Raw genomic sequence first — 24760 nt, 5'->3', positions numbered from 1 at the left:
AAGCCAAAAAACAGCAGGAAGAGCAGTGTAAAATGGTAAGTCCTGTGATTTGCAGTGACTTTTGAGAAGTGAATATTCCGTGTTAAAAATCCATTCACCCATTTGTCCAACCATCCATCTTCTAAAAGCACTTATCCAATGCAGGGCTGCAATGATGCTGCAGTCTATTGTTGGAAGCAGGGGACCATGGGAAAATGCAGAATTGCATACCTGTGATTTGCAGATATTTTTGGATACATATTTTGAAAGGTCTTGTGAAGCTCAGGTTGACCAGTAAGCTGTGGTAATTTCCATCGATTATTGGGAAACACGGGTAGCTCATGGATGTCTTGGGGGACGTGTTCGGGGGGACAAGACATTCAGATTAAATGCTGAGAGTGTAATGCAATATGTAAGATTATAAGGGAGGCCAGTACCAATGACCTGGGTCTTGTGGCTGTACTGGTTCAGTTAGAGAGCCAAACCATTTGTTGCAAGTTGTTCAGTTCACCTTCTTGATGCATCCTCAGGATGCCAATAGAATCACCCTGTTCCATCCTAAGATAACCTTATTTTGCTGTCACGAAAAAAGCAGGCTTTTCACAATTGTGTTTTGGAATGTTTGGTTTATATGGATTCACATATAAAAATAAATAAAAACATCAGTTATCAGATAGAGAAAAACTGGAATTTATATGCCAAACATAGCATGTAGTAATAATAATAATAATAATAATAATAGTGGTGATGATGATGATGATGATGATGATGAAATGCTATCACTGCAGTAGAGATGCCACCGTACTGAGAACATCTTTTTGAATAACTTTTGCCAGGTTAAATGGGGAACCACAGACTGCCCCCTCATTCTGCATTCTGAAACTTAAATTGCACAGACAACATTTCAATGCAACATTTCAAGAAACCCAGGCGCTTCACAGAATGCATATGTGCTGCTCGTGTGCATTTCTCCAGCCCCCATGCATAGCTCTGCAGCCAGCGAGCTGCGGAATGCACTACTGCTGTGATCTCCCTGCCTGACCCTTCCCGACACGGAGGGGGGGGGGGGGGGATCCACGCTTCAGCGCTTTTGATGGAAGCCAAGCTATTTCCCTGCAGCACGGCTCTTTGTGTTAATGGCTTCTAGCGTCACGGTGCCTCCGCTTGTGCACCCCCAGCCCAATGGCCCTTTGTCCATTTCTGCATGCCACCGCCGGCTCCACATTGCACTCAACCCTTGCATGTTAACTGAGAAACATCATGGAATGGAGTCATTTCCTAGCTTGGTCTCCCGTACTGTAAACATTATTACTGACGCATTAAGAAAACCGTTGCTGAACCACAGGAATGTCATCAAGACATACTGATGCCTCTACAGCTGTCCTTGCCTGTCCTACCTGCTCGCGGTCATGGAAGGAGACCTCTGCTGTGTTCCTCAGGTCATAGACGCCCAGAGCCTCCCGTCTGCTGGACAGGAGCGTCCTCTGCAGGTGCTAGGGCAACGTTCTCTCTGAAAGCCCTGGCCAGCTGCTTCTATCGGAATCAAATAAAGCAATGGGGGAAAAAAACAGTTAATAGTTTCCCAGTGTAAATACGTACAATATGTTTTCATTTCACATTTAATGTTAGCTATTTCCTTATACTTTACTATATGTTACGTTATAGGGACACAATGTCCCAACAACGTGATGAATATCTGTTTATTAAAAATCTGTAACTGCAATGAAAAAACCAAAAACACAAAAACTCTTGTATTTTGTTTGGTTACTTATGGTTATGGTTATGGTTAGGGTTATGGTTAGGGCAGGGTAGGGGTTAAGCTTGACTTAGTTAGAGGTAGCATTTTTCCCATAGAAATGAATGAGCGGTCCCCATAAAGATATGTTTACCTGACTGTGTGTGTGTGTGTGTGTGAGCGGGTTTACCTATCCTTATGTCCCCATAACGTGATAAATATCCATTTTTTTCACTTATGGGGACCGGTTTCCTGGTCCCCATAAGGGAAAACTCTATTTTATAAAAAATCAGTGACTGCTATGAAAAAACCAAAAACACAAAAACTCTTGTATTTTGTTAGGTTACTTATGGTTATGGTTAGGGCAGGGTAGGGGTTAAGGTTGTCATAGTTAGCGTTAGCATTTTTCCCATTGAAATGAAAGAGCGGTCCCCATAAGGATATGTTTACCCTACACGTGCGTGTGTGTGTGTGTGTGTGTGCGTGTGTGTGTGTGTGCAGTTACATTCCAGCTACTACTGAGGAATGTCACAACAGCAATCGCCAGCATGTTCTGGTATCAGGTTCTCGTATATTAATTACCTTCCGTAAAATATTTTTATTCGGTATATGTCAACACACGCATTTGTACACATTTGTACATATTATGCAAAATGTGCCACAGGCAGACACTGCAAATCAAATACTATTCAGAAAAGTAAGTAAATCCAGCACAATAAGTAACAGTCCGTTCAGCCTGCCCTTTATTTCATCTCAGCACCGTTTTTAAACCATCGGACAGGCTACTGAATATCTCAACTGTACCTAAAGAAATAATGGAGCATGTCTCAGCAGTAAAACTGAACGGCACTAAACTGATGAGTTTAACCCAGCAGAAAGAGCAGCTGTAAACATGACAAATGCCTGCTATTGATTTCAGGTTTAATTACTCTGTGCAGCACTGACAAACTCATCTGATGTTGTTGTGAAGTGTAAATGGAACAAAGCGCACTTCACTGCCCATGGGAAAATGATGGTGTCTGCACTTTGCATTGTTTACTTTAATTCCTCCAAACTTCAGCCTGGTTCAAATTAACAGACGCTGCTTACCTTTAAGATAGACTTGTGCATGTAGTCTGTCTTTCTATACAATAAAAGGCAACAGCTTCTCCAAATATATAAAAAAAATCCCAGTTAAATGCGCCATATGACAAAGTATTAATAACTGAATATGAAAGATAGCTATTGATTTAATTGAACTCTAGCAATTAAAAAATTAAAATGAAGAAAAAAAACCTGCGCATCTCACTGGGTTAGGTCTGAGTCTGTAATCAGAAGGTTGTTGGTTTGAACTTTGACAGAGGAGTCACGTCTCTGTCGGGCCCTTGAGTGAGGCCCTTAACTGCTGAAATGGTCCAGAGGCACCGGATAAACGACCCGACCCTGTACTCAGACCCCAAATTTTGTTCTCAACTGCATATGTGTGTGTGTGTGTGTGTATGCCTCAAAGGAGAGCAAGATGTGAATAGAAACACTACAATGTACTTGTGTTAATGGCTAATTAAGTATCATTTCAAAACTGTGCACTACTGTATTGGAGTTCATTAGGTATTAGGTTGTTTGTTTGTTTGTTTGTTTTGTGGCCTAATTACCCTACACAATAAATATATATATATATATATATATATATATATATATATATATATATTCAACTAGATCACTATTGAGTGATTAATCTAGCCCCTTCTCCCCTTTTAGATCTCAAATTCTTACATATTACCAAAACTGACGGAAACTAACAAATTTCTAAACTGCCAAGTGGAAGACAAAGAGAAAAGTGGCTTTTCTCAGAGGAAATACTGCATGTCTGTAAGAAGCGCAGGCAGTTTGTTTAGTGTTTAGTGTCTGTTTAATGTCTTTTGAGTTTCCGTTTCATGGTTGAGGTTTTCTTAAAGGCCCAAAGCATATTTATGCCCAACTTTAGATACTGCAATCCTCTGTTATTTAAAACCTAGTGCTTCCTGAAACCTACAACCTATATATATTTATTAAAATGGGATTATTTAGTAATTTTCAAAACTATAAGAAAATTGCCCATTGGGATGAGGCCAGCTCATGTTTCCAAAAGAAAACAAAAATGTGTAACTTTATGTTTTTGCTAATGAAACTTTCTATATATATATATATATATATATATATATATATATACAGTATATATACTGTATATACCACGGCATTGAGCTGTTCACTTATGAACATGGCTGGAGGCTAATTATTCACCTTTCTTTTGAATCAAATTATGATTAACTGTCATTTTATACGCAATCAATTAATATCAAAGGATTATAGAATTCGTAGTTAGGCTGTCTATTGTCTTAATCACAATGAATTCACAGTCATTCGCACGTCAGAATAAGAGCGATTAGTATTCTGTTGAAGACGAGTCCTTGGAGTACGCATACTCTGTCGATCATAACCATGAAGATCACCTTCATGTGTCACTTAGCATTGATGTTTCTACATTCCTTTGGTGACAGTGGCTATTAAATCTTTTTTTTTCTTTTTTTTTTCTTAATAAAGTGTAGGTAATGGGATAAATCTCTCAAAGTAAAGACCCAGACAAATCATTTCAAAATAATATATGTAGATAAAACGCAATATCCAATTTGCCTTCTTAATTCAACAAGACATTGGATTATTTCCATGAATAGGAACACTAAAGGTATATAAGGGACAGCCATGACCATCTCCTGTCTGAAGAGTTTAAAGGTAGGAGAGCTTTAACGTTGTGTTGATAAAAAATGCATCATGAGAGCTGTTGCTCAAACCAATAAAGACGTGGGTTTCGCGGTTAGGATTGCCAGACTAGGCTCATTTTTTCTTCCAACACTTATCCAAAACTTTCAAGATGTTTTCATCGGTTTTTTTCCACCCTTGACGCCTCTATCCATCCCAGATGTTATATTGAACTGCTTTACATAAACCCAAAACAGCCTCAGGCTGTCCTTCCTCCAGTCAAGGTCTCCTCCACGACCCCTGGGACTCCTGTTTTACTGTAACATCAAAGCACAATGACTCCTTTTTTTGCAAGAACCACTTTATTATATGAACCGTGCCCTGAGGCTTTTGTTATACTGTAAAAACCTAGGGCACCTTCAGCAAAGGATCTGCTATTACTTCTTATTGGGTTCTATCAGGTGATATCGGGTGTGATCTTTATTTCAATTACTAGCATTGTAGTTTCCTTTTAACATTATATACATTTTAAACGTATGTAATAATGTATACTACCTAATATATCACGGTCCTCATGACATGCATTGCAATGATGTCTGTGCAATTTAAGGCACCTTAGCTTAGTATTAGTATTAGATGAGTAGCATAACAGTTTACTCAAATGACATGCTTAATTATGATAATATTAACCATGGATCGACATATTAGTAACTGGTTTGGTGAATAAGGCGAGGAAAAGATCAGCGTGAAACTGTTGGTGTATGGAGTTTGCATGTTGGTGTATGGAGTTTGCATGTTGGTGTATGGAGTTTGCATGTTGGTGTATGGAGTTTGCATGTTGTCGTGGGCTATCCTCCGAGTACCTGTTTCCCCCCACAGCCAAAAAACACTGAGTTGCGGGATTGCCCACAGTTGTCTCGCTGAGCCCTGCAATGGGTCGGGACCCCAGTCTGGGTTGTTCCCAGGTTTGTGCTTGTAGCCCCCAGGATTGGCTCTGGACCCCCACAACCCTGAATAGGACAAGAGGTTTCAGAAGATGGATGTATTGATATTATTATTATTTCAAATCTGTATTTGTTCAAGGCATTGATGAAACTCATATTTCTATTAGCTTTAAGTCTAAACCGCGCTAAGTTTTGACACGGGGCTACTTTGGGCTACTCATTCCTTTTATGCACATCTCTCCATGAATGATTTCCCTCTTGACAATCCATCACTGATTACATGTCCTTCTTCTTTACCGATCCTTAAGTCTCCCTATCCATGTCATGGATTTGTTTCGTAGACAATCTCACTCAACAAATGAGCTCAATTTCAACCCCATTATTAATTACATCATGGCCTTAATACGTTTAATAATGTTTATTAGATAATAATAATATCTTATATATAAAATATTAAAGCCTAACTTTAAAAAAAAATCACAAAAAAGACGTGCATATGTGTCTGCTGTTACACTGCATCTGTTTCTGTCTAAACACAGAATTAAACCCAGTCTTGTGCAAACCTGCACAGTCAAGTACGACAAAGAAGTTTTGCATGCAAAACAGTGGAGCCTGACAGGAGAAGGACTCCTAGATCATTAGAGCATTGAGCTAGAATGCAGCATTATTGTATACATCTGGTTTGATCCGATGTAGTGTTTTTTGGTGCCATGGGGTGCGGCAGCATTCCTGCACCTACCTGGCTAAATGAACCTTCCTGCTGTTGTCACAACCCAAAATTAGCATTTTTCATTGCCAAGCAAAGATTGTTTTTTTCATTTGCTGGATGACTTATAGTCTGAAAAAAGATTTATTAGCACAGCCAAATCTGCAAAATTGGAATTCTACCAGCTGATGTTAAGTAAGAAACCATAAAACACAGTATATAATATAGCTGCTGAAAAAATAGATATTACTATTAATTATGTATATCGGCATTGACTCAACATAACAGATGTACATATCTGCTGTTATAACCATTCCTTTGAACAGATATATTGTGCAAAAATCTAGTTAATCAGGGTACCCTTCTAGACAAAATTCCAGATGGCAAGTACAGATGTAGGTTTATCAGGAAATAAACTTACATCTGGCAAAGTTACAATCATCCTCTGCTTCACTATATGAAAATGCGTACTTAATTAAATAAGTGTCTGAATTGACATATGTAAACAAATTAACGGCACTCAAAAGAAGACTTTCTGATCCTAAAAACTGCATCAGGGGTGAGGACCAGAGGTGCCTTATTTGCCATAATCTTTAAATAGGCAGCGTAAAAATTCAATGAGAAGCGAAGTGATTAACTGGATACATAGATCAGACCCTCTGACCTCTCTAAATGATAAGGTTAATAAATCTACAGGGTTCATGGATTGATATTGTCCTTATATAAGCTACCAGGTAGATACAGTTTAATTAATTTACTGTTTCTTTGAAAAAATGAAAGCCATTCAAATTCTTTTTGGTCCAGTCTTGTTATTAATGTGGGTATGCGTTATTAAATAATGATTCATCTGTATTATATGTAATTGTGTTTGACATTGTTAGAATCCATTGTGCATTAAAGTTACATTAAAATATTAAATAATAAAGATAATCATAATAAATAAAAAATGTTCTCTAAAACAAATACAAGTAATTGTAACAGCAACAGAACCACAGTTAAAACATCAGTTTGTATGTCCTAATTTGTCTTTTTTTTTCAGTTATCTCCTTCTATTAATCAAACACAGCATTTCACAGATTGATAAAGAGAAATTCTGTCATGAGATGGTCTTCTGTAATCTATCTAAACTTGTATCCTAACATCTACGCATGTATCTATCAGCAATCAGACATGCTTCTACAAACGAGAAATATGATTAGCAACTGACTGAGAATCTCTTGCCATGATGGCAGCTACTGGTGCAGCACGATGAAAGGTTGAATGAAAGCTAGAGAACTATACCTGTACGCAAGCAATCTGAAGTTTGAACTTCATTAAAAGCCTTTTGCGTGAAGGCAGATTTGTCTGCGATAGCACAATCAAACCGTTTTTGAGTGTATTTCAGTGTGTGAGCCTCTTCATGCTTTTCTTTGTCCGTATCATGTCACGTGTCTATGACTACACACCCCACAATTATGAGTTCGTTAGTGGCGAAAACATAAGAGACTTTTTCTTTTGGTGGCACAAGGTACATAAGATACAGCAGAGGTGATGTGGCAAGGCGATTACCAACAGGAGTGAGCCTGTTTAATAACCTGTGGTATACAGGCATTAGGGCTGATCCTATCCAGTCACGACAAAATATTAAACTAAAAAGAAGCCGTTTTAGCATGGAAGCAGCAGTACCAGCTTTTGCCAGAAGGGGTGCTGCAGCTCTATATGAAATATTCATTGCAAAGTAGGAGAGCTGCCACAATCAAGAAACATACAGACTTATGTGTATTGTCACTATATACAATGCATAGCAGTTTGTTCTCATCAAAGCACTCACTTATGATTTTGGCATTATTATCCCTATAGTTAATAACTGTTAATTACATATTTTACAGTCTTTAAAGCGAAATGTACATTTGCATATTAATTCTTATATAGCTTTTCCTCCCAAAAGCTCTGTACAGCCCTAGAGATTATACAGGTAGTCGTGTAATTGGAGAAGAATTTTGAACAGGAAAGTTTTAAGATGCACGTCTTTGCCGTTGTACTGCCTTATATGCAAAAGTAGAGCAGACGTGTGTACAGTAAATGCATTATGAAGCCGTCGTGAATCAGAGTGACTGTAACCTGTTCAGCCAAATCTCTGACACTTTTATCATACTCAGGTATCACTGTATAACACAATTGTACAAGCGTTAAGGGAAGAAAAAATCTTAAAAATATTTTATTTGCCATTTCAAATCTCTAAAGGGAAGTTTGTACCTGAATACAGTTATACCAAGAAAGTTCTTCTACATCCTATAAATTCTGTTCTTTTAACGTTGCTGTTTTATTTCTTCACAAGAATGGTCAAACACATTTGTGCAAGGCTGGTTTTATGCTACTGATGGGAGTTTTGTCTGTGTGGAAGACTTCTAATTCTCAAATTGTCACACTTCAATAACTTCTTAAAAGTTGTTGCGCCAGGATGCCTGGTGGATTAAGCTCCATTGCCTTTTCTTGTTTTGAACTAATGTATTCTTGATCACCGTTTAATGAAACTATATACCACATGGAGATTTCACATTAGATAAGCCATGTGAGACCCTCATCATGCAAGTGCCTCTGACTGAGGAGGTAATCCTTCAGATGAAAAATTCTAACTAAGCAAGTTTTCTCATCTAAATGACAGCACTGCTTTTAAAAAAAAATGTTTACAGAACCTGTTCTTAAACTTTTCTATTTTGTTCCTCGTTCTCAGTGTGGGAAGGTACCAATAGTACCTAATTAAGAAATAATTTCATCACTAATTGGGTACAATTTTGACCTAAACACTCTTGCAGTTCACGGCAAACTGCCAGCATTAGGAGATATTCTTCTGGCAGAAATAATAACGAAAATTAAATGTCATCAGAGTCACAGTACTGTAGCAGCACTACAGAGATATCTTTTCTCGTTAACTGCGGAGGAATGGCACAGCTGATTAGTTTCCAGATTTGAGATTTTATGTTAAAAGAAATTAGTCTACAATGTAAATTGTAAACTGGTCCGATACAAACTCAAAATACAAATGCTTATTCTCTGATATAATTCCGATATACCTTATGAATATTCATGGAAGTCTAATTGCAATAGAAAAACAAAATCCTGGTGTTTATTTTTACGTGAAGATTCTCATATCACAAAGAAAATGTTAATCTTGCTGCTTTAAAAAGGAAAATGGCTGATCTGTACATATACCTTGGTGTGCTCCATCATCAGGTGCCTGTCTGTGGACAAAGAGGCATGAATCAGCCCAGACACCTTTGTCGTTTTCGTGACATCCACCAACTCCTTCTGCAGGTTCCGCATGACGGAGGCTGCAGTTTTGTGCTTGAAATTCACCACATCAAAGACATTTCTGAAATCAACAGAAGCAAAGTATAATAAACTATAAGAATTAAAATAAATGCAAGTTGCATATCATGAAAAAAATCCTCACATTATTAATAAATGAAGGCATATCAAACATTTTTGATATACAGATCAGAAAGTTTGCCATCTCAAATAATTTTCCATATATTCCACAGTAGTTTCCATTAATTGTGAATGATTAATTACAAAAGTACAAGTTAAATGATGTAATGAAACCAACCTTCAGGACTACTGTGTCTTTTGAAATACACATTTTGGCATAACTTTTTATAAAAGTACAGACTTTTCTTTTTCGTAAAATAAATAAATTCCTTTGTGTTTAACTTTTCATTAATTTTTTCCCCCCAGTATTTTCACTTTATAAAATAATTCAATCATACAATGTTCGGGATATATTTAAAAGAAATTAAGAGAACTTACTGTTATAAACATGGGTAAAAGGGGAGAATTCTTAGTGAAAATAACTTCCATATAAAGAAGTGAACCATCTTATCCATTTCTTCATTAGAATGTTTCAATTTTACAGTAGCTGCCCATTGTAATGAAGTATTCACACCAACTGTTGCATGATAATTAAACAATGCATTCTGAAATCACCATTTATTTTTTGTATTGTACAAAATAGTACAGGCTAATCACTGTTAAATAATTCCTGTAGAACAAATTTTCTGACTGGAGATCTTTAATGGCATCCAGCATGGTTGCTGCTCCTTGCCTTGTGGTATCTGAATCGGCTCTGTAGTCGTTGGCCCTTGCGCTGACTTCCTCTATTCGGCTCTGGGTTTGTTCAGGCTGCCTCGTGTCTTTCCTGCGATTTGAGGAAAAAAGCACTTTGCAGCATAAGCTTCATCCAAAGCACAACATAGTCATAGAAAGCTTATAACAGGCATTAAAGCTTTTATATTTCGGTTCATATTCCATAACTATTCACACAGAACTTGGTCATGGTATGCTGTTAATTAATCATTGCAAATCAAGTGTTACATGCATTTTCTAGGATTATACAATATTTAGGTTTATATATTAATGTCTATAAAAAGGCATTCTATAGTCTACATAATCCCTTGCTATCTATCTATGATGTGCATGCCCAGTTAAGATTGTGTTATGTTTCGTATTATTAATACATATTTGTACTATAAATATCTGCTCAGGGGACATTTTATGATTGGATGGAGTTAAAAAAACACACACACAAGCTTAAAGATAAGAAAACTTGAACCTTATTTATTTAAAACATTGAATCTTAAAATCCATTCTTTTCTTTATGAATAATTTTTTAAAAACGACTATATATCACACATAGTGTATTTTCCAAATAAATAGCTTCTGTTTTCTCGCACCTCCCAATTAACAGCTGAGAACAGACTTGCCACAGGATGGGTGTTAACACCTGGTTTAAACTGTCTTCACACCCACCAACAACAACTTTAAATCAAACACCTAGATCAATTAGGCTCCAGGAATATGTTAAACTATTTGCTATCACAACATTAGCTTTGTTCTGTCTTCTGCCATCAGCATAATTCTTGTGCAGCAATTCTTTGCCCTCTGAGTATACAGTACTACACTTCTTTGCCCTCTGAGTATACAGTACTACATTTCTTTGCCCTCTGAGTATACAGTACTACACTTCTTTGCCCTCTGAGTATACAGTACTACACTTCTTTGCCCTCTGAGTACACTACACTTTTTTGCCCCATTAGTACACTACAAAATATTAAATTACATTTGTCCCGTTCAGTTTATTACCTACCATTTTTGCACTCACATCTGACGCTTAACAATACTTACTTGTCAGAATTCATATTTCTGGAAAAAAAAAGACTCTTCTGGATAGGCATTGAAATTTGACTGGAATGTCTTTCCAATCTGTCTGTACCGGTGGCAATCATAGATAAACAAATGTCACCCATAGTCCCTAAAGTGCTAGTTAAGGATTTAGTTTAACTCTAAAAATATGTCTGAGTCAGTACAGATTTCATGAAAGGAATACTCTCCTTTCTTACTGCAGGGAATTATCTGTTATATCTGCCGTGAGGCAGTCAAGATAGAACAGAGCCATCAAAAAGAAATGCATTCTCCTAAATCGGAGTGACAATAATGTAGTGAAACAGAAAAACCGCAGGTCTTCCAAGATAAAGTTTGCAATGCTTGGTCTCTGACAACAACAAATTTAGCCCTTACTTCCCTTTATAAACAGCGTTAACCTTGTGAACTTGTGTTTTTTTTAAGAAGAGACAGAATATTCGACAGACCTATGAGTGGTGTGACAGCAGTGTGCACCTCCTTGTCATGATTCATAAAAAGCAAGTAAAATAAATTGGAAACTAAGCCTTGCTATGCATCTACCACCTATTAGCTCGCATTCAGGAATTTCATACTGCATCCATCAATTAATCTTTCAAAACACAACTCTAGCGATGTTTGCACAAAAATGAATCTGATCAAAGATAGTTATCTTTTAATGCAGTCCAACAATAATTCCATTGAGGTAATCTGTGTTGGATCATGCAGCTTTCTGTCTTATGCTGGCTGTCTGGACCTGTCACATGTCATTTTTTCCTTTTTCTTATGTTAGAAATCATTCACAGCATTTGCAGGAAATCTGATAGCGGTACTGTCATTGTCAATGCTCTTGAGACTGGTGTTTTGACCACTATTCTTCTTCCTCTGTATGCCACAGCTCTGGAAGATCTTGCAGAAAAATAATCAATTTTCATTCCTATGCTAATGGGAAACAAATCGATGTAACTCTGCCCACAGCCTCTTTGACAAATGGCGTAACAAAGGAAAGGAGGATGAATAAAAATGATATCTGCTTAAAGAAAATTATAGATGAGAATACGCTGTTGTAAATTCTTTGTGAGTTTAGACATTAGTGTTTCAGATTCAATGAGCATGTTACGCAGCGTGCCTAACTTTGATAATCCCTTTAACTCTTCTGTTAAAAGCATCAAAGGTGTTTTATAAAATTAATGTATGAATCACTTAAAGTTTCAGAAAGAAACAATAACATTACACCAATCGAGTTACACTTCAACTTAAAGAAATTTTGTTTTATACATATATATGTCATGTGTATCAGTCAGAACTGACATACTGAATAAAATTTCCTAGAACTCAGGAAAGGCAGGGAAGGCATGCGGGAAGAGCAATGTTATAATTGATCTAACTCTTCTCACTGAATAATAACCAACATGCTGTTGTAATTTTCCATTCAGTAAAGAAAAATATTGAAAATGTGAAAAATTCCTTCCATCATGACTTATGATTCCTTGAAATTTAATAAATATTCTATTTTAAATTGATCAATTTTGAGTTACATTTGTATGGAGCCCTTAAAGGGACAGAGTTGGTAAATATTATTGGTAACACTTTACTTAAATCAGTCATCATAATGCATTATACTGTACATACCTTCATAATATATTATAATGCATTCATAAATTATTATAAACATGGCTATAACTATTTATAAAAAGGCATAACACATTATAGTCATGTTTATTATGCATTATGGATGCTCTATGAAGCTCTCATCTATAATGCATTATAGATACTTTTATAATGCATTATAATGGTCAGCCACACCCACTGAGCAACATTCCACCCCAATAGTTTCTGCATGTGTACTATGCACTTATTCATGCAGAATGCATGCATGGTACATTCAGCTCTTGCCTCCAGCCATTCTAGGCCTTTGGCATTTCTATTTCATGCAGTGTTGTCATAAATTAGAGCAGGGGTCTCTGACTCCGGTCCTGGAGAGCTACTATCCAGTAGGTTTTCTATCCTACTTGGCTTCTGATGAGCCACACCTGCTCCTGGTATTTACCTGAGAACAGGTGTGGCTCATCAGAAGCCGGGTAGGATAGAAAACCTACTGGATGGTAGTTCTCCAGGACCGGAGTTAGAGACCCCTGAATTAGAGAAAAGACATATAGATTGTCTGTACGAGTATAACAGTGGTCAATTGTGGTCTGACACTCAAATTGTTAGGCAGCTGATCCATGTTCCTTAAACTGGTTTGTGACCCTTTCAAAATGACCTGTATTACTGCAAGAATGACTCAAAACAGGCGATGTGTTGGTGAGACTGCAATGGCTGCTTTGCTGCCTCAAGGTCTATACAACTCGGAATCATCAATAGACAAAGGAATTCCAAATTGTAGCATAAAATTCTGCATTACAATGTCACAGCGTCGATGACCTAAAACTCAAAGGGAGCTGGATCATGCGATATGACAATGATCCCAAACGAGGATGTAAATCAACAACAGAGTGGCTCAAACAGATGGAATTCTGTATTTTATAATGGCCAAACCCTGAACGTAATCCCATTGAAATGCTAGAGCATGATCTGAAGCAGGCCGTTCAAGTAAGACATCCCAGAAATATACATGGACTGAAAGGAAAAAGTCAAATAGCCTCCTGTCCACTGCACATGTCCAATCAGCAGCTACAGGAATGGCTCTGTATTCCTTTTACGTCACTGACTTTCATGCATTTGTTCAGTAATCATATTGTGACGTAAAATGTTGCATGTGCTGTTGTCAAATAAGAATCAGATACATTTTACGAAGCAATTCATGAAGAAATCTAGTTGTTGACAGGCAGTGGAAACTCATCTCTGAATATTTAATAGGTTTTTACCCTTTTGTCCCAATTGCATCAAGTATTTAAGCTTATACAGTTATCCAAATGTAAGCCGATGGGAGTATTTTGACATAAGAGAATCTACATTATTATTCCTACAGGTTTAAGACTTTGAGTCAAATAGCATGCGCTAGTATTTCCCCCAACAAGAACCTTGAAAACATTATCATGTTCTTGTGAGAACAGCTGTTGAAATGAAAAGCAACAAAATAATTGTCAGTCATGCATCTGATTGTGTTTTATGCCTCCTAATCATTTGTTTGAGGCATCTTGTTCTTTTACTGACATCACATGATCTTCTAATTATATAGATAAGATATGTTATAATTTCATTGTAAAAGTTGGAAGTTTGTAACTAGCAATTTAAATTTAATTGAATTTAGGATCTGTCGCCATTTTTCTAGTTGCCTAATGGTTTTATTTATTAAACAAAATTTTATTTGTATATTTTGTATAGAAATATGCTTAGTGTCAGGTATGGGAGAAAAGAACTTTGCTAAATGTCACTAATGTAAACCAGAAAGTAAAGACAAATTTCAGGTATTGAATCAGCTAGTCATTACTCCTAAGGTCTGGATATAGCACGGTTCCCCAGTTCCGGTCTTGGAAAGCCGAAATCCGACAAAGTCTGCAGATTTCCTTGTTCCAACACATCTTCAAGACCTGGTAATTATCTGATTAAGGCGCGTTTGAATAAGGAAATCTTCAATCTGCTGTCCAGCACCGATATTGGGTAACCCTGCGAAATAGTGACAACTGTGGCTATTCATAACATAAGTGTCATGCTTATCAAACCACGGAATTATACATGCTGGACAGATTTGCTTTTGATTTTCATGTTAATTTTTTTGTCTTTTAAATATATTGTTTTAATCATGTTTTAAATTTCAGTTCCCTTATATCTTTTTGATTTGAATTTCCCTTGAATTCTGTATTTTTCTTATGTGTAAAGCACTTTCAATGAACCCGTCTCACCGGGATTCACTAGTACTTTGTAGTGAATTAATGTTTCCTTATAAAGTCTTTTTATCCCACAACAAGGCACCCTACCTTTGCATAATGTTAACTCATCGTTGAAAAAATCATAATATAAACATTTTTTTCTATTATTTGAAAATCCATTGCAATCCATAATTCTTTTGCATAGCTGGATTTTCAGGAGTGCATTGTCAGTTATGGTGAACATGTGACATTTGCTATTAAATTATCTATTTAGCCTTGCACTTTGAATTATTGCATCTTGTAATCCTGAAGCATATGTCAGACACATAACCACTTAGTAAAACTACAGGTTTTGAACCCCCTTGAAATTTGTTTGCTCCTGACCAAACATGTACTGTAGACAAGTAACAAAATGATGAGTCTGAATGCCCTCGCTGTTTCGTTGACAGTGACTGTCCCTCGGAAACACAATGCTGGACTCAGAAATCACTAATCATAAAACATGAAAAGTTTTTAGACTTTTGCATATTCTCCAAAAATCATCTGAAGACACACACCCCTGCTTTAATTTCTCCTCTGTATCCAAACCACAAAGATATATAAGCAGCCCTCTTAATTCAAGTGATGTTAGGATGATCAAATTAAAAATCTGTAAAGATCAATAATGCCACTACAGTACTCATTTCTTTCAACAAATACATTTTTAAATTACAATTATTTTAATAACAAACGTAGGATTTAAGTAATTCATAGTTTATTTATTGTTTTTTTGTGTCAGATATTTCTGTCACCTTGGAATGACACCTTTTAATGACTTTTGTCCAGTCTAGAGCAGAACTTGTATGTTAAGTTCCTATAAGTTCAAGAACATTAGACATTAGTAACCAGATAATCCATGTCAGGGAGACACTTTGAGCTACTTCGGGTTTTACAAACTACTTTCAAACTGAAAGGCTCCTGTGCTCGGCGAAATAGTTCAGCTCTTCTTGTGCTTTGGTTTGTTTCCTTGACTGAAAGACTCATCCAGCTGTTTCACATTAGCATTAGTGACACATGTATGATCATAGGAGACTGACCAATCAGCACGCAGCAAGAACTCAGTGCTCAAGTGAAATCCAGGTCCTTTTAATTGAAATGGTAATTTACAATTCCTGTCCTAGCTCAGCGATAGCATTGCCAGACAGTTATATAGTATATAAGTGATTGATTAATACTGATTATACTTAATACAACCATATGCCACAACCACATAAAACTGCCATACAAAGTGTATGTAAGGTGTAATTGCATGTTATCTCAAAAATGAGACAAATTATGTGTAGTATACAATACTGTGTGTGATATATCCTTGATATTTAACAAATGCGATGTGTCACTCCCTTATCACAACTGGTTACCTATACAGTTGTATTTGTATTTATTTTATTTTATGTGTTATGTGTCTTATTTCATAATAATTAATAGTTAAATTTGTGATGGAACTATTCCATAAGCCAATGAGTGAATGGGTCACATGAAAATGACACTTAACATTGCTGATAGCTGATGTGCTACAGTAATCATAATGCTATATAAAATATTCATGAAGGAGTATTCTTCTACCCTGCTCAGAAAGCCAATCATTTTTTCAATCAATTGAACAAATAATATTTTATAATACTAGTGGCACAATCAGGACTAAAAGAGAAACTGAGAACAAACATATATACATTCATATGCATTAACATTTCATTGAATTACTGGTTAAATGATGTTACACTGAGAAATCATTGTTTTAGCCATGAAGGAGCTAAGCTCCGACGATTTCCCATTTGCCAGATGCCATCTGCTGTACAGCAGTGAGATTAGCAGCCAGACCGTCTTGCACATGTATCAGCTGCTGCAGAAACACTTCCTGTAAAAGAACTAATTTTCCTATTAATATAAAAAAAATCGTGTTACGTTCTACCCCAGTTAAATAACAAAATTTATATATTTAGCTATCACTGATTCTTCTTTAATAGCTGAAATAGCGGCCAGCACATGGCAAGCTGGACTCTTTTCCTCAAAGGAACCGTTCCAGAGCTAATTCCTTCGCCATACTTACTCCTGAATGATAAGATGAACACTTAAAGTCTCTATCAATGAAACATTTATCTTAATTGTCCACAAATCAAGCCAGAAACAGCACTTATACAATTCAGTGAAAAATGTTGTTGTTCTTTGTTTGTTATAAAAAATTACATGTAAATACACCAAATATCCCACACAATGTAATAAAAACCTGCTTTTTATATTGTGGGGACCATTTTTCAGGTCAAATGCCAAAAGTCTTGTATTTTGTTTGGTTACTTATGGTTAAGGTTATGGCTGGGTAGGGGTTAAGGCCGTCATGTTGGGATTAGAGTTTTCCCCATAGAAGTGAACGAAGAGTCCCCACAATGATATAAATACAAGCCTGCATGTGTTTGGGTGCTATGTCACTTTACCTGAAGAATACTCAGGTGCATTTGCAGCATGTCCTTCTGCTGTTCCAAACAGGCATTTGTCGCTTTATGTCTGATCTGGAGTTCATGCAGGTTTTGCTTCAATTCTTCAATTTTCTGGAATAGATTATCCATATATTCAGTCTGTCAATGCCTATAGTGCTACATAATTATGAGATAGGTGCACATGGCTTTTTTGCACTTAGTATATTATAGTTATATTACAGGCCAGAATATAAAACTATGTTTTGAATAATTCATACACTTTGTCCTGTCTGTCTAGCTGGGCCACTCTTGCAAGATGTAAATAAGCTATTTATACTGACTATACCTCATGTCTACCTTGCTAGTCTGAGTAAACAGCTGTGGGAAATCAGACGCAGATCTGCAGCATCTTTCCATTTATGAAATACAATGTAAAACCCATATGGTGTATATCTTCAGGTGGGTTATTAAAATGCAACAGTGTTTAAACACCCTGTCCATATACTACTGCAATGTATGATCTAGCACAAGAAAATTAACCTTTAACTACATAAGTCACTAAAATAAGGGTTAATTTAGTTATACCGGTTAATTTAACTGCTTGTCTTGTGAGCAGAAAACCCAAAGGATATCTTTATATCACAGGAAGAACATCACAGGATGGGTTGTCCTGCACTATTTTTTTGTCATGTGAATGATGTTTATTTTTTCAGATTGTTGGCAGCTGAAAAATTAGCCAATAAATACGCCACCTAGTTGTCACTTAAGGAAATTGCATTTTCAGTGCAGTGGTGCATGCTGTTCTATATTCCATCAAAGGGCAGCATGCAATACTTGCATAGGTTCACACAGCTGATTTTAAAAATGAAAAAGAAACCCTGGAATAACTCAAGCTGTATCACTTCACTCTCTTGGTATAATACTCCTTAGTATAATTCACCAAATATGTTTCTGCCTGATGCTTTTTCAGGCCTTCAGGCCCTATCCCCATTGTACCAGTAGCACTTACAGCCTCTTCGAGTTCTGCCTGCTGTTCTTTACGTGTCCTCTCTGTGTTTGGCTGCTCCTGTCAACCTTCATTGCAGACATTTTACCCTAAAATGCCATCACAAATAATACATTACTTCAGGGTTATACTATTGTCATCTCGAAACAATAATGATTACAACAACCATAAATAATACGTTATTATTATAATACACCCATGCATCTTCTACCCACTTATCCACGACAGGGCTGCAGACTGGCTGGGGGCAGGGACTGAAAGTCAGTCCATTTTAGGGGACAGAAACAAACTGTGGGCAATTTGGAGATGTTTTAGTCTACGGGAGGAAATCCGACTGCCTGGAGGGAATCCCAAGTGCCTCGGGAAAAACACGCAAGCTGCACACGCCATGCAGCGTGGGATTAGAACCCTGAACCGCAGACGTGGTTTAACCGGACATGTAACTGGGTTTAAACATTGCACACTAAAATATTTGATTTCTCCATTACATAATTTCATCATTATTATTCCAATTTAGTTCCTCAAAATGATGAAAGTTGGCATGCAGGGTTACGTACAATGGTCAAGTATGACCAAAGACAGCACCATGTGATTCTTAAGACTCTATTTTGCAAACCTAATCTAAAAATTTTGGACTCAATGCTGTTAAATTTAACAAAAAAAAAACATCTTTTAAGGACTGAAAATAGTGCCTAAAAAGAAACAAGAGACAGAATAGATGTACAGTATGTCATTGTCATACTTTGAGGATTTCCTGTTCCTTCATTATATCCATTATCTTTTTCTTCATATTCTGTGTCACATACTTTTGAGACACAATCATACAAAGCAAAACCTGTGTAAACATTTTTATATACTGTATACAGTACATAAAATGCATTTTTAGCATGCTTGTGTGCTTATATATTGTTTTTGTTTATGTATGTTACTGAGGCAGTCTGACCCTATACAGCTGGGGGGGGGGGGGTTATTTATGTTTCACCAATGTTTTTTTAAGGAAGTCTTCTGAAAGATACAGATAAAACATTCCAACGCCTAGGAAGTAACGTTGCTAGGAACGCAATAGGAAGTAACGTTTACCCCGTCAGTCTCTTGAGAAGAAATTCTCTCACTTCTTTGGGCAAACTTATCCAACAGTATTTCTCATTCAGATCTAAAAACATTCAGTTGACTCTGTCCATATATGTAAAACAAAGTCCCAAGTTATATCCAAGCTATAACCTATAACTGGACAGGTACATCACTGATTTTCATGTCCTACAGTTTCTCACATGCTTTTTCATTAGAACAAGCTAATAATTTAAACCAGAAGTACCGTTTCCCCCTAATAAAAGGATCTCAGCCATGACAACTGGAACGATGACTGATGGGCCAGTGCAGAACTCTCAGCTCGGAGACGGAAATTCAGTAATGCCTCAGCTCAAAATAGTGTTGTTTTGCTACAAAATTAAGTCAGAGTAAAGGATGATGAGAATGAGCAAAGAGAAAGCACAAAGGCATTCAGAATAACAAAATGAAAATGCAAAAAACAGAAAACAAGCAAAAAAAGGCTGCAACTCAAAAACATATAGAATTCTCTCTCTCTCACACACACACACAGATGTTTGTAATTATATTTGTGGGGACTCTCCATTTCTATGGGGAAAACTCTAAGCCCAACATGACAACCTTAACCCCCATCCAGCACTAACCTTAACCATAAGTAACCACACGCACACATACACGCACACACACACACACACACGCACACACCACCCTAAATCCAGCCAATCCAGAGTGTGAGAAACAGCAAGTTTGGCAAGAAAGCAAATAATGAAGCTTAATGCACATTTCCCTGCCAGCTGGCACACGTGCAGACATTCTTCTCGTGAGTTTGTAGATGTTTCACTGGACATCTTATTACGTGTATAACTAGGGCATGCAGAAGTGTGCAGTGTGAGACAGACCCTGATCTCCAGCTCCGTCGTGAAGCTCCATGACTGCAAACGCTCCAGCTGGGGTCCTGGTTGCGCTGTGAGTTGCAGCCACATGGGAGAGCTCTGCGTTTGCTTTGTACGTCTGCTCCTTGTTGTGACTAATCTGCAACAGCATCCGCTTCCTGTCACTGTGAAGCTGCTTCGCAACCTGGCCACTGAGAGGGAACAAGCGAAAGCCAACGTCTCCTTCTGTGTGTTACTGATTCCCAGTGCGCTACGATTTCAATACAGATTGTCATGACTAATGCACAACAGTACAATACACCACCTATGGCAAGAAAAACACCATATCTCAAGAAGTTACCCCCAAAACCATGTCATACCCCCTTAAACATAGGAAGCATAATCCTCAAATACAATGATTTATTGTATTCTCAATCTGAGTTAAATTATTATTATTAACTTAAGTAAAAAGCCAGATGCCAAAAAACAGAAAAACCGAAATTGCCCATTGTGCTACATATAGACAATATGTAAAAGGAATCCACATTTTCAGGGTCAACTGTAAAAAAAAACCTCAGCATTTTTTTTTACCCGTGACTAAAACTATCTATCTGTCTGTTGATCAGTCTTCCAAACCAAACAAACATCTTACTTGGAAACCTAGGCTGTGTAAACATAATAAACAAGGACATATTGATTTAAACTGTTAAGGGATCTGGATTTACAAGTATTCTTTTTAGGATTCCTTGTGCTCTCTGCCCTGGTAAGCTGTAAATAATGGTGGCCCCAAAGGAATAATCATTCAACCAAGTCATTGTTGTGTGTTTATATATACAGTATATATATATATATACACACACACACACATATATGATTACAAACACGAACGCAATTGCATCTGTCAATGTCAATAGCAAACCCTAATAGCAAATAGTAACCTTATTTGCTTACTGTCAAAATAAATATGCAAAATTAATTTGGAAAATCAAACATATAATGTCATGATCATAAATGACCTAAGATTCCTTCTAAATCTGGTGTTCTCTCCTACTGAGGATGATTGTCTATCTATAGCAATAAACACCCCAATAGCCATAATTGCGTTTTTAGCCCAGTCTGAATTTCCTGGTCAAAGCGCCTTGAGATTCGACGGGGAGCCTGACTTGCAGAAGTTGTTCCTACCATGCTCCGGTCGGATAATGTTGCCTCAAATGAGCTGACACGTTGGTTATGTCTCCAGTAACATCTCCGAGTTCAGTATAACAGAGCCAACAGATGGTCTTAATCTTATCACCAACTCTTTCTTCCACGTTGGTGTAATTGACAGGGAGACCAAAATTCCGATTGCAGTACAGTTGAGTCCCTGTGCTAAGTGCTACGCACTTTGCCTCTGCCTTGCACGATATGATTCTGACGCATGAACTTATGTTAATCTTATCTTACATACTGTCATGATTCTGCCTCAGGAACATGGGAAGCGGCATCTCTTCAGCCCAAAGACAGATGGCCACCAACCTCCAGCAGCACCATGGACAGCATCCACCTGTCAACATTTCAGCACCTCTGTTGTGGACCAGCTGTTCAGAGCCGCTCCACCCCTAATTCTCCACGCCTGGTTCCCACTAACGGCTCCAGCTGGCTCCTGTCTGGGGAGCCTCCCTCAGCACTCAGAATGAAGACGCCCTCGGAGGCACTTTGGCAGGTATGTAGCTGCCGTCCGCAGGCTGGCTGAAGTTCTGTGATACCCTCTCCAAAGCGAACGAGACTCAGGCCCAACTGGAGTCAACTACCGGCCTGAACCTGCCAGACCATGCGGCCCTCTCACCACCTACCCTGTTCTCTAATAATCACTGCCTTCCTGGGGGGGGGACACTCCTTGAACCCACACTTGCCTATGTGTCGTGCTTGCTAAAACCCTAGGTTCTAACCCTAGGTGCTTCCCTGTTACCAGTAGGAGCTAATTCACATTTTTCTCACACATATTTCCATCCACCGCCAAACTGCATATTCATTACGGGGGGGTAGAAGAACCTTTCCTTAACTGCAATCTCTTACTGAAATCACCTCTTTAAAAACACTTGTTTTGGTCCCAGGTGTGGCAGCATTCTGGGTGCACACACATGCTCTCTCACTAATCACTTTACCTCTGTTATTTAGAGAAGGAGATCTTTAGTATAAAAGAGCTGTTAGGGGAATTAATGGTAAGACTTTACTTAAGGTCGTGTTTCTCACATCGAAAAGGGGAATCACGACCCAAAGGCAGGGTGGTGTAGTGCGAAGACCCTTTACAGGGTGGTTTATTGACAGGACACGGAAAAACCAGCAAACACAAATACAGAACTAGAGATTGTAGGACTGGGACACTTATATATATGGCTTATTAGGGCACAACACAAGGCAGCTGTGGGTGGTTCACAAGAGGGCAGGAACACTAGGAAGGACTAACAAGCAGCAGGCATATTCAGTACAGACCATGCCCTAGAGCAGTGTTTCTCAACCCAGTCCTCAGCGAACCCCAGCCAGTCCACGTTTTTGCTCCCTCCCAGCCACCAGCCAATCAGGAACACCGAATAGCTGGTACAGGTGCGCTGGGAGCTGAAAGGAAGCAAAAACGTGGACTGGCTGGGGTTCGCTGAGGACTGGGTTGAGAAACACTGCCCTAGAGGAAACGAGGGGATCTGACATGCGGAATGGGGAGGGTGCGACACAAATAACAATGCATTCATAAAGCATTATAAACACATGAATGAATGAATAAATAACTAGATAAATAAATAAGTATTAAAAAGCATAACAGATTATAGCCATGTATATTGTGCATTATGAATGTTCTGTGAAGCTCTCATCTATAATGCACTATAGATACCTTTATAATAAGCATTAAGGATGCGTTGTACTGCATTATAGAGGTATTTATAGTGCATTATAGATGAGAGCTTCGTAGGGCATTGATAATGTATAAAAACATGGCTATAATATATTATGCCTTTTAATAAATATTGATAGTCATATTTATAATGCTTTGTGCATGCATTGCTGTATAATGCATTACAAATGTGTTTATAAATTACTAAAAGCATGGCCTTAAGTGTTACCGAATCAATTTTAATTAATTTCAATTATAAATTTGAACAGATTAAACAAATTAGACATCAATTGCCATCTTTCCTAAAATTGTGCAGTGCCTAATTCCATCATAAGCATGGACCAAAGCTATTTCACTGCTATTAGATTACTGTGAAATTACCTGCACAAGGGGTTCAAAAGGTTTGCAGCCAGCTCAGGCAGCATATGGTTATCTACACCTTTTGTGACTAAATTATTCTCTGCTTTATATATATTCTTTTCAGAACACAACCATTGTATCCCACTTGATAATGGTCCTTTGATGCAGAGAGGGCAGATGGAACAGTACAGAGGCACATGGGAGATCTCACTATACTCCTGTGCATATCTGTGTACAGCACTATTCAACACATCCTTTCACATCAATGTTAAGGTACATGCTTCTCATACCACATTTTATGGTACTGAATTAAAATGTTTTATTTATATCTATGATTTTTTTCCAGTTTATACTCAGTTTAGCTGCAATGTTTATAACGGTCAGTTATCATCTTGAATAGTGGTTTCAAATTTGTATTTCTATTGATCCCAGCTTTCTGTCTCATTACCAATAATCCTTGCCTCCCTGCAGCCAATAATAATAATCCCTACTAGGCTTTGCTTACCCTTAACACCAACTTTACGAAAATTGCCCTTATGGTAGCAGCGTCTAATGGCTGATACTCCATGCCTACGTCAGTAATATGAGCACATATGCAGCCCTTTATGTTACTCTAGTGTACCTTACAAAAATAGTCATTGAAGGGAGCTTTCGTCCTCCTGCCAAATGCATGGGAATAAAAGGGAGGTGTGAATTCTCATTCCCTACTCTTTGTTTGCAACATATTTCTCCTGTTCTCATTCACAGTTCAACCCAGTGGAATGTGAAATGCCTCCTTTGTGGAAATTGTTGAGTATCACAGCAAATTTGCTAGTTTCCAAGACAAAAAAATGCATGAAAATTCTGCACTGTTCTAAAAATTATGGACCCTTATGGTAATGATGAAAATGGGTTCAAAGTAGCTGATTTCTACCCATAAAGCTCATTTTTACTTGTAAAAATTACTTGTAGAGCTAATAAAAGACTGGCATTCTTTATTGGACAGACCATTGCTTTTGAGTTGTGGCACCATTCCTGATATGCTTACCCTTTGGTGTCATCCTCAGCGTAAAATAACATAACATACATTGTGACAATGTCATGTCCTGCCCACCATGTCTACCTGACCCTCCCG

At 37.6% G+C, this 24760-nt stretch overlaps 1 protein-coding gene and 1 long non-coding RNA gene across 4 annotated transcripts in view; both read right to left on the bottom strand.

The window, feature by feature from the left end:
• LOC111854339 (uncharacterized) overlaps window positions 1–9421 on the bottom strand; it is a 40393-nt gene extending 30972 nt beyond the window's left edge. Inside the window, exons 1-2 of the long non-coding RNA XR_002840659.1 lie at window positions 9272–9421; window positions 1377–1512 (exon numbers count right to left, since the gene is read on the bottom strand). This is a non-coding gene — a long non-coding RNA (uncharacterized lncRNA). The remainder of the gene's footprint in view (window positions 1–1376; window positions 1513–9271) is intronic.
• Window positions 9422–10157: 736 nt separating this feature from the next.
• The window catches only part of ccdc178 (coiled-coil domain containing 178), a 57041-nt gene continuing 42438 nt past the window's right edge, over window positions 10158–24760 (bottom strand). Inside the window, exons 8-11 of one of the 3 annotated variants that reach the window (XR_002840658.2) lie at window positions 20448–20632; window positions 18505–18590; window positions 17514–17627; window positions 10158–10253 (exon numbers count right to left, since the gene is read on the bottom strand). Coding sequence is in view for 1 of the 3 variants with exons in the window: in XM_023832218.2 (XP_023687986.2) it covers window positions 17612–17627; window positions 18505–18590; window positions 20448–20632 (287 nt within the window). In the remaining 2 variants the exon portion in view is untranslated. Of the gene's footprint in view, window positions 10254–16293; window positions 16960–17287; window positions 17628–18504; window positions 18591–20447; window positions 20633–24760 lie in introns of those variants that run through there. The other 2 variants (XR_002840657.2, XM_023832218.2) reach the window with 2 other exon arrangements.

The sequence above is a fragment of the Paramormyrops kingsleyae genome, chromosome 4, assembly GCF_048594095.1.
Source record: "Paramormyrops kingsleyae isolate MSU_618 chromosome 4, PKINGS_0.4, whole genome shotgun sequence".
In the NCBI taxonomy this organism is placed as follows: domain Eukaryota; kingdom Metazoa; phylum Chordata; class Actinopteri; order Osteoglossiformes; family Mormyridae; genus Paramormyrops; species Paramormyrops kingsleyae.
Note: the sequence above shows the minus strand (reverse complement) of the source record. Positions and strands in the feature narration are given on the sequence as shown.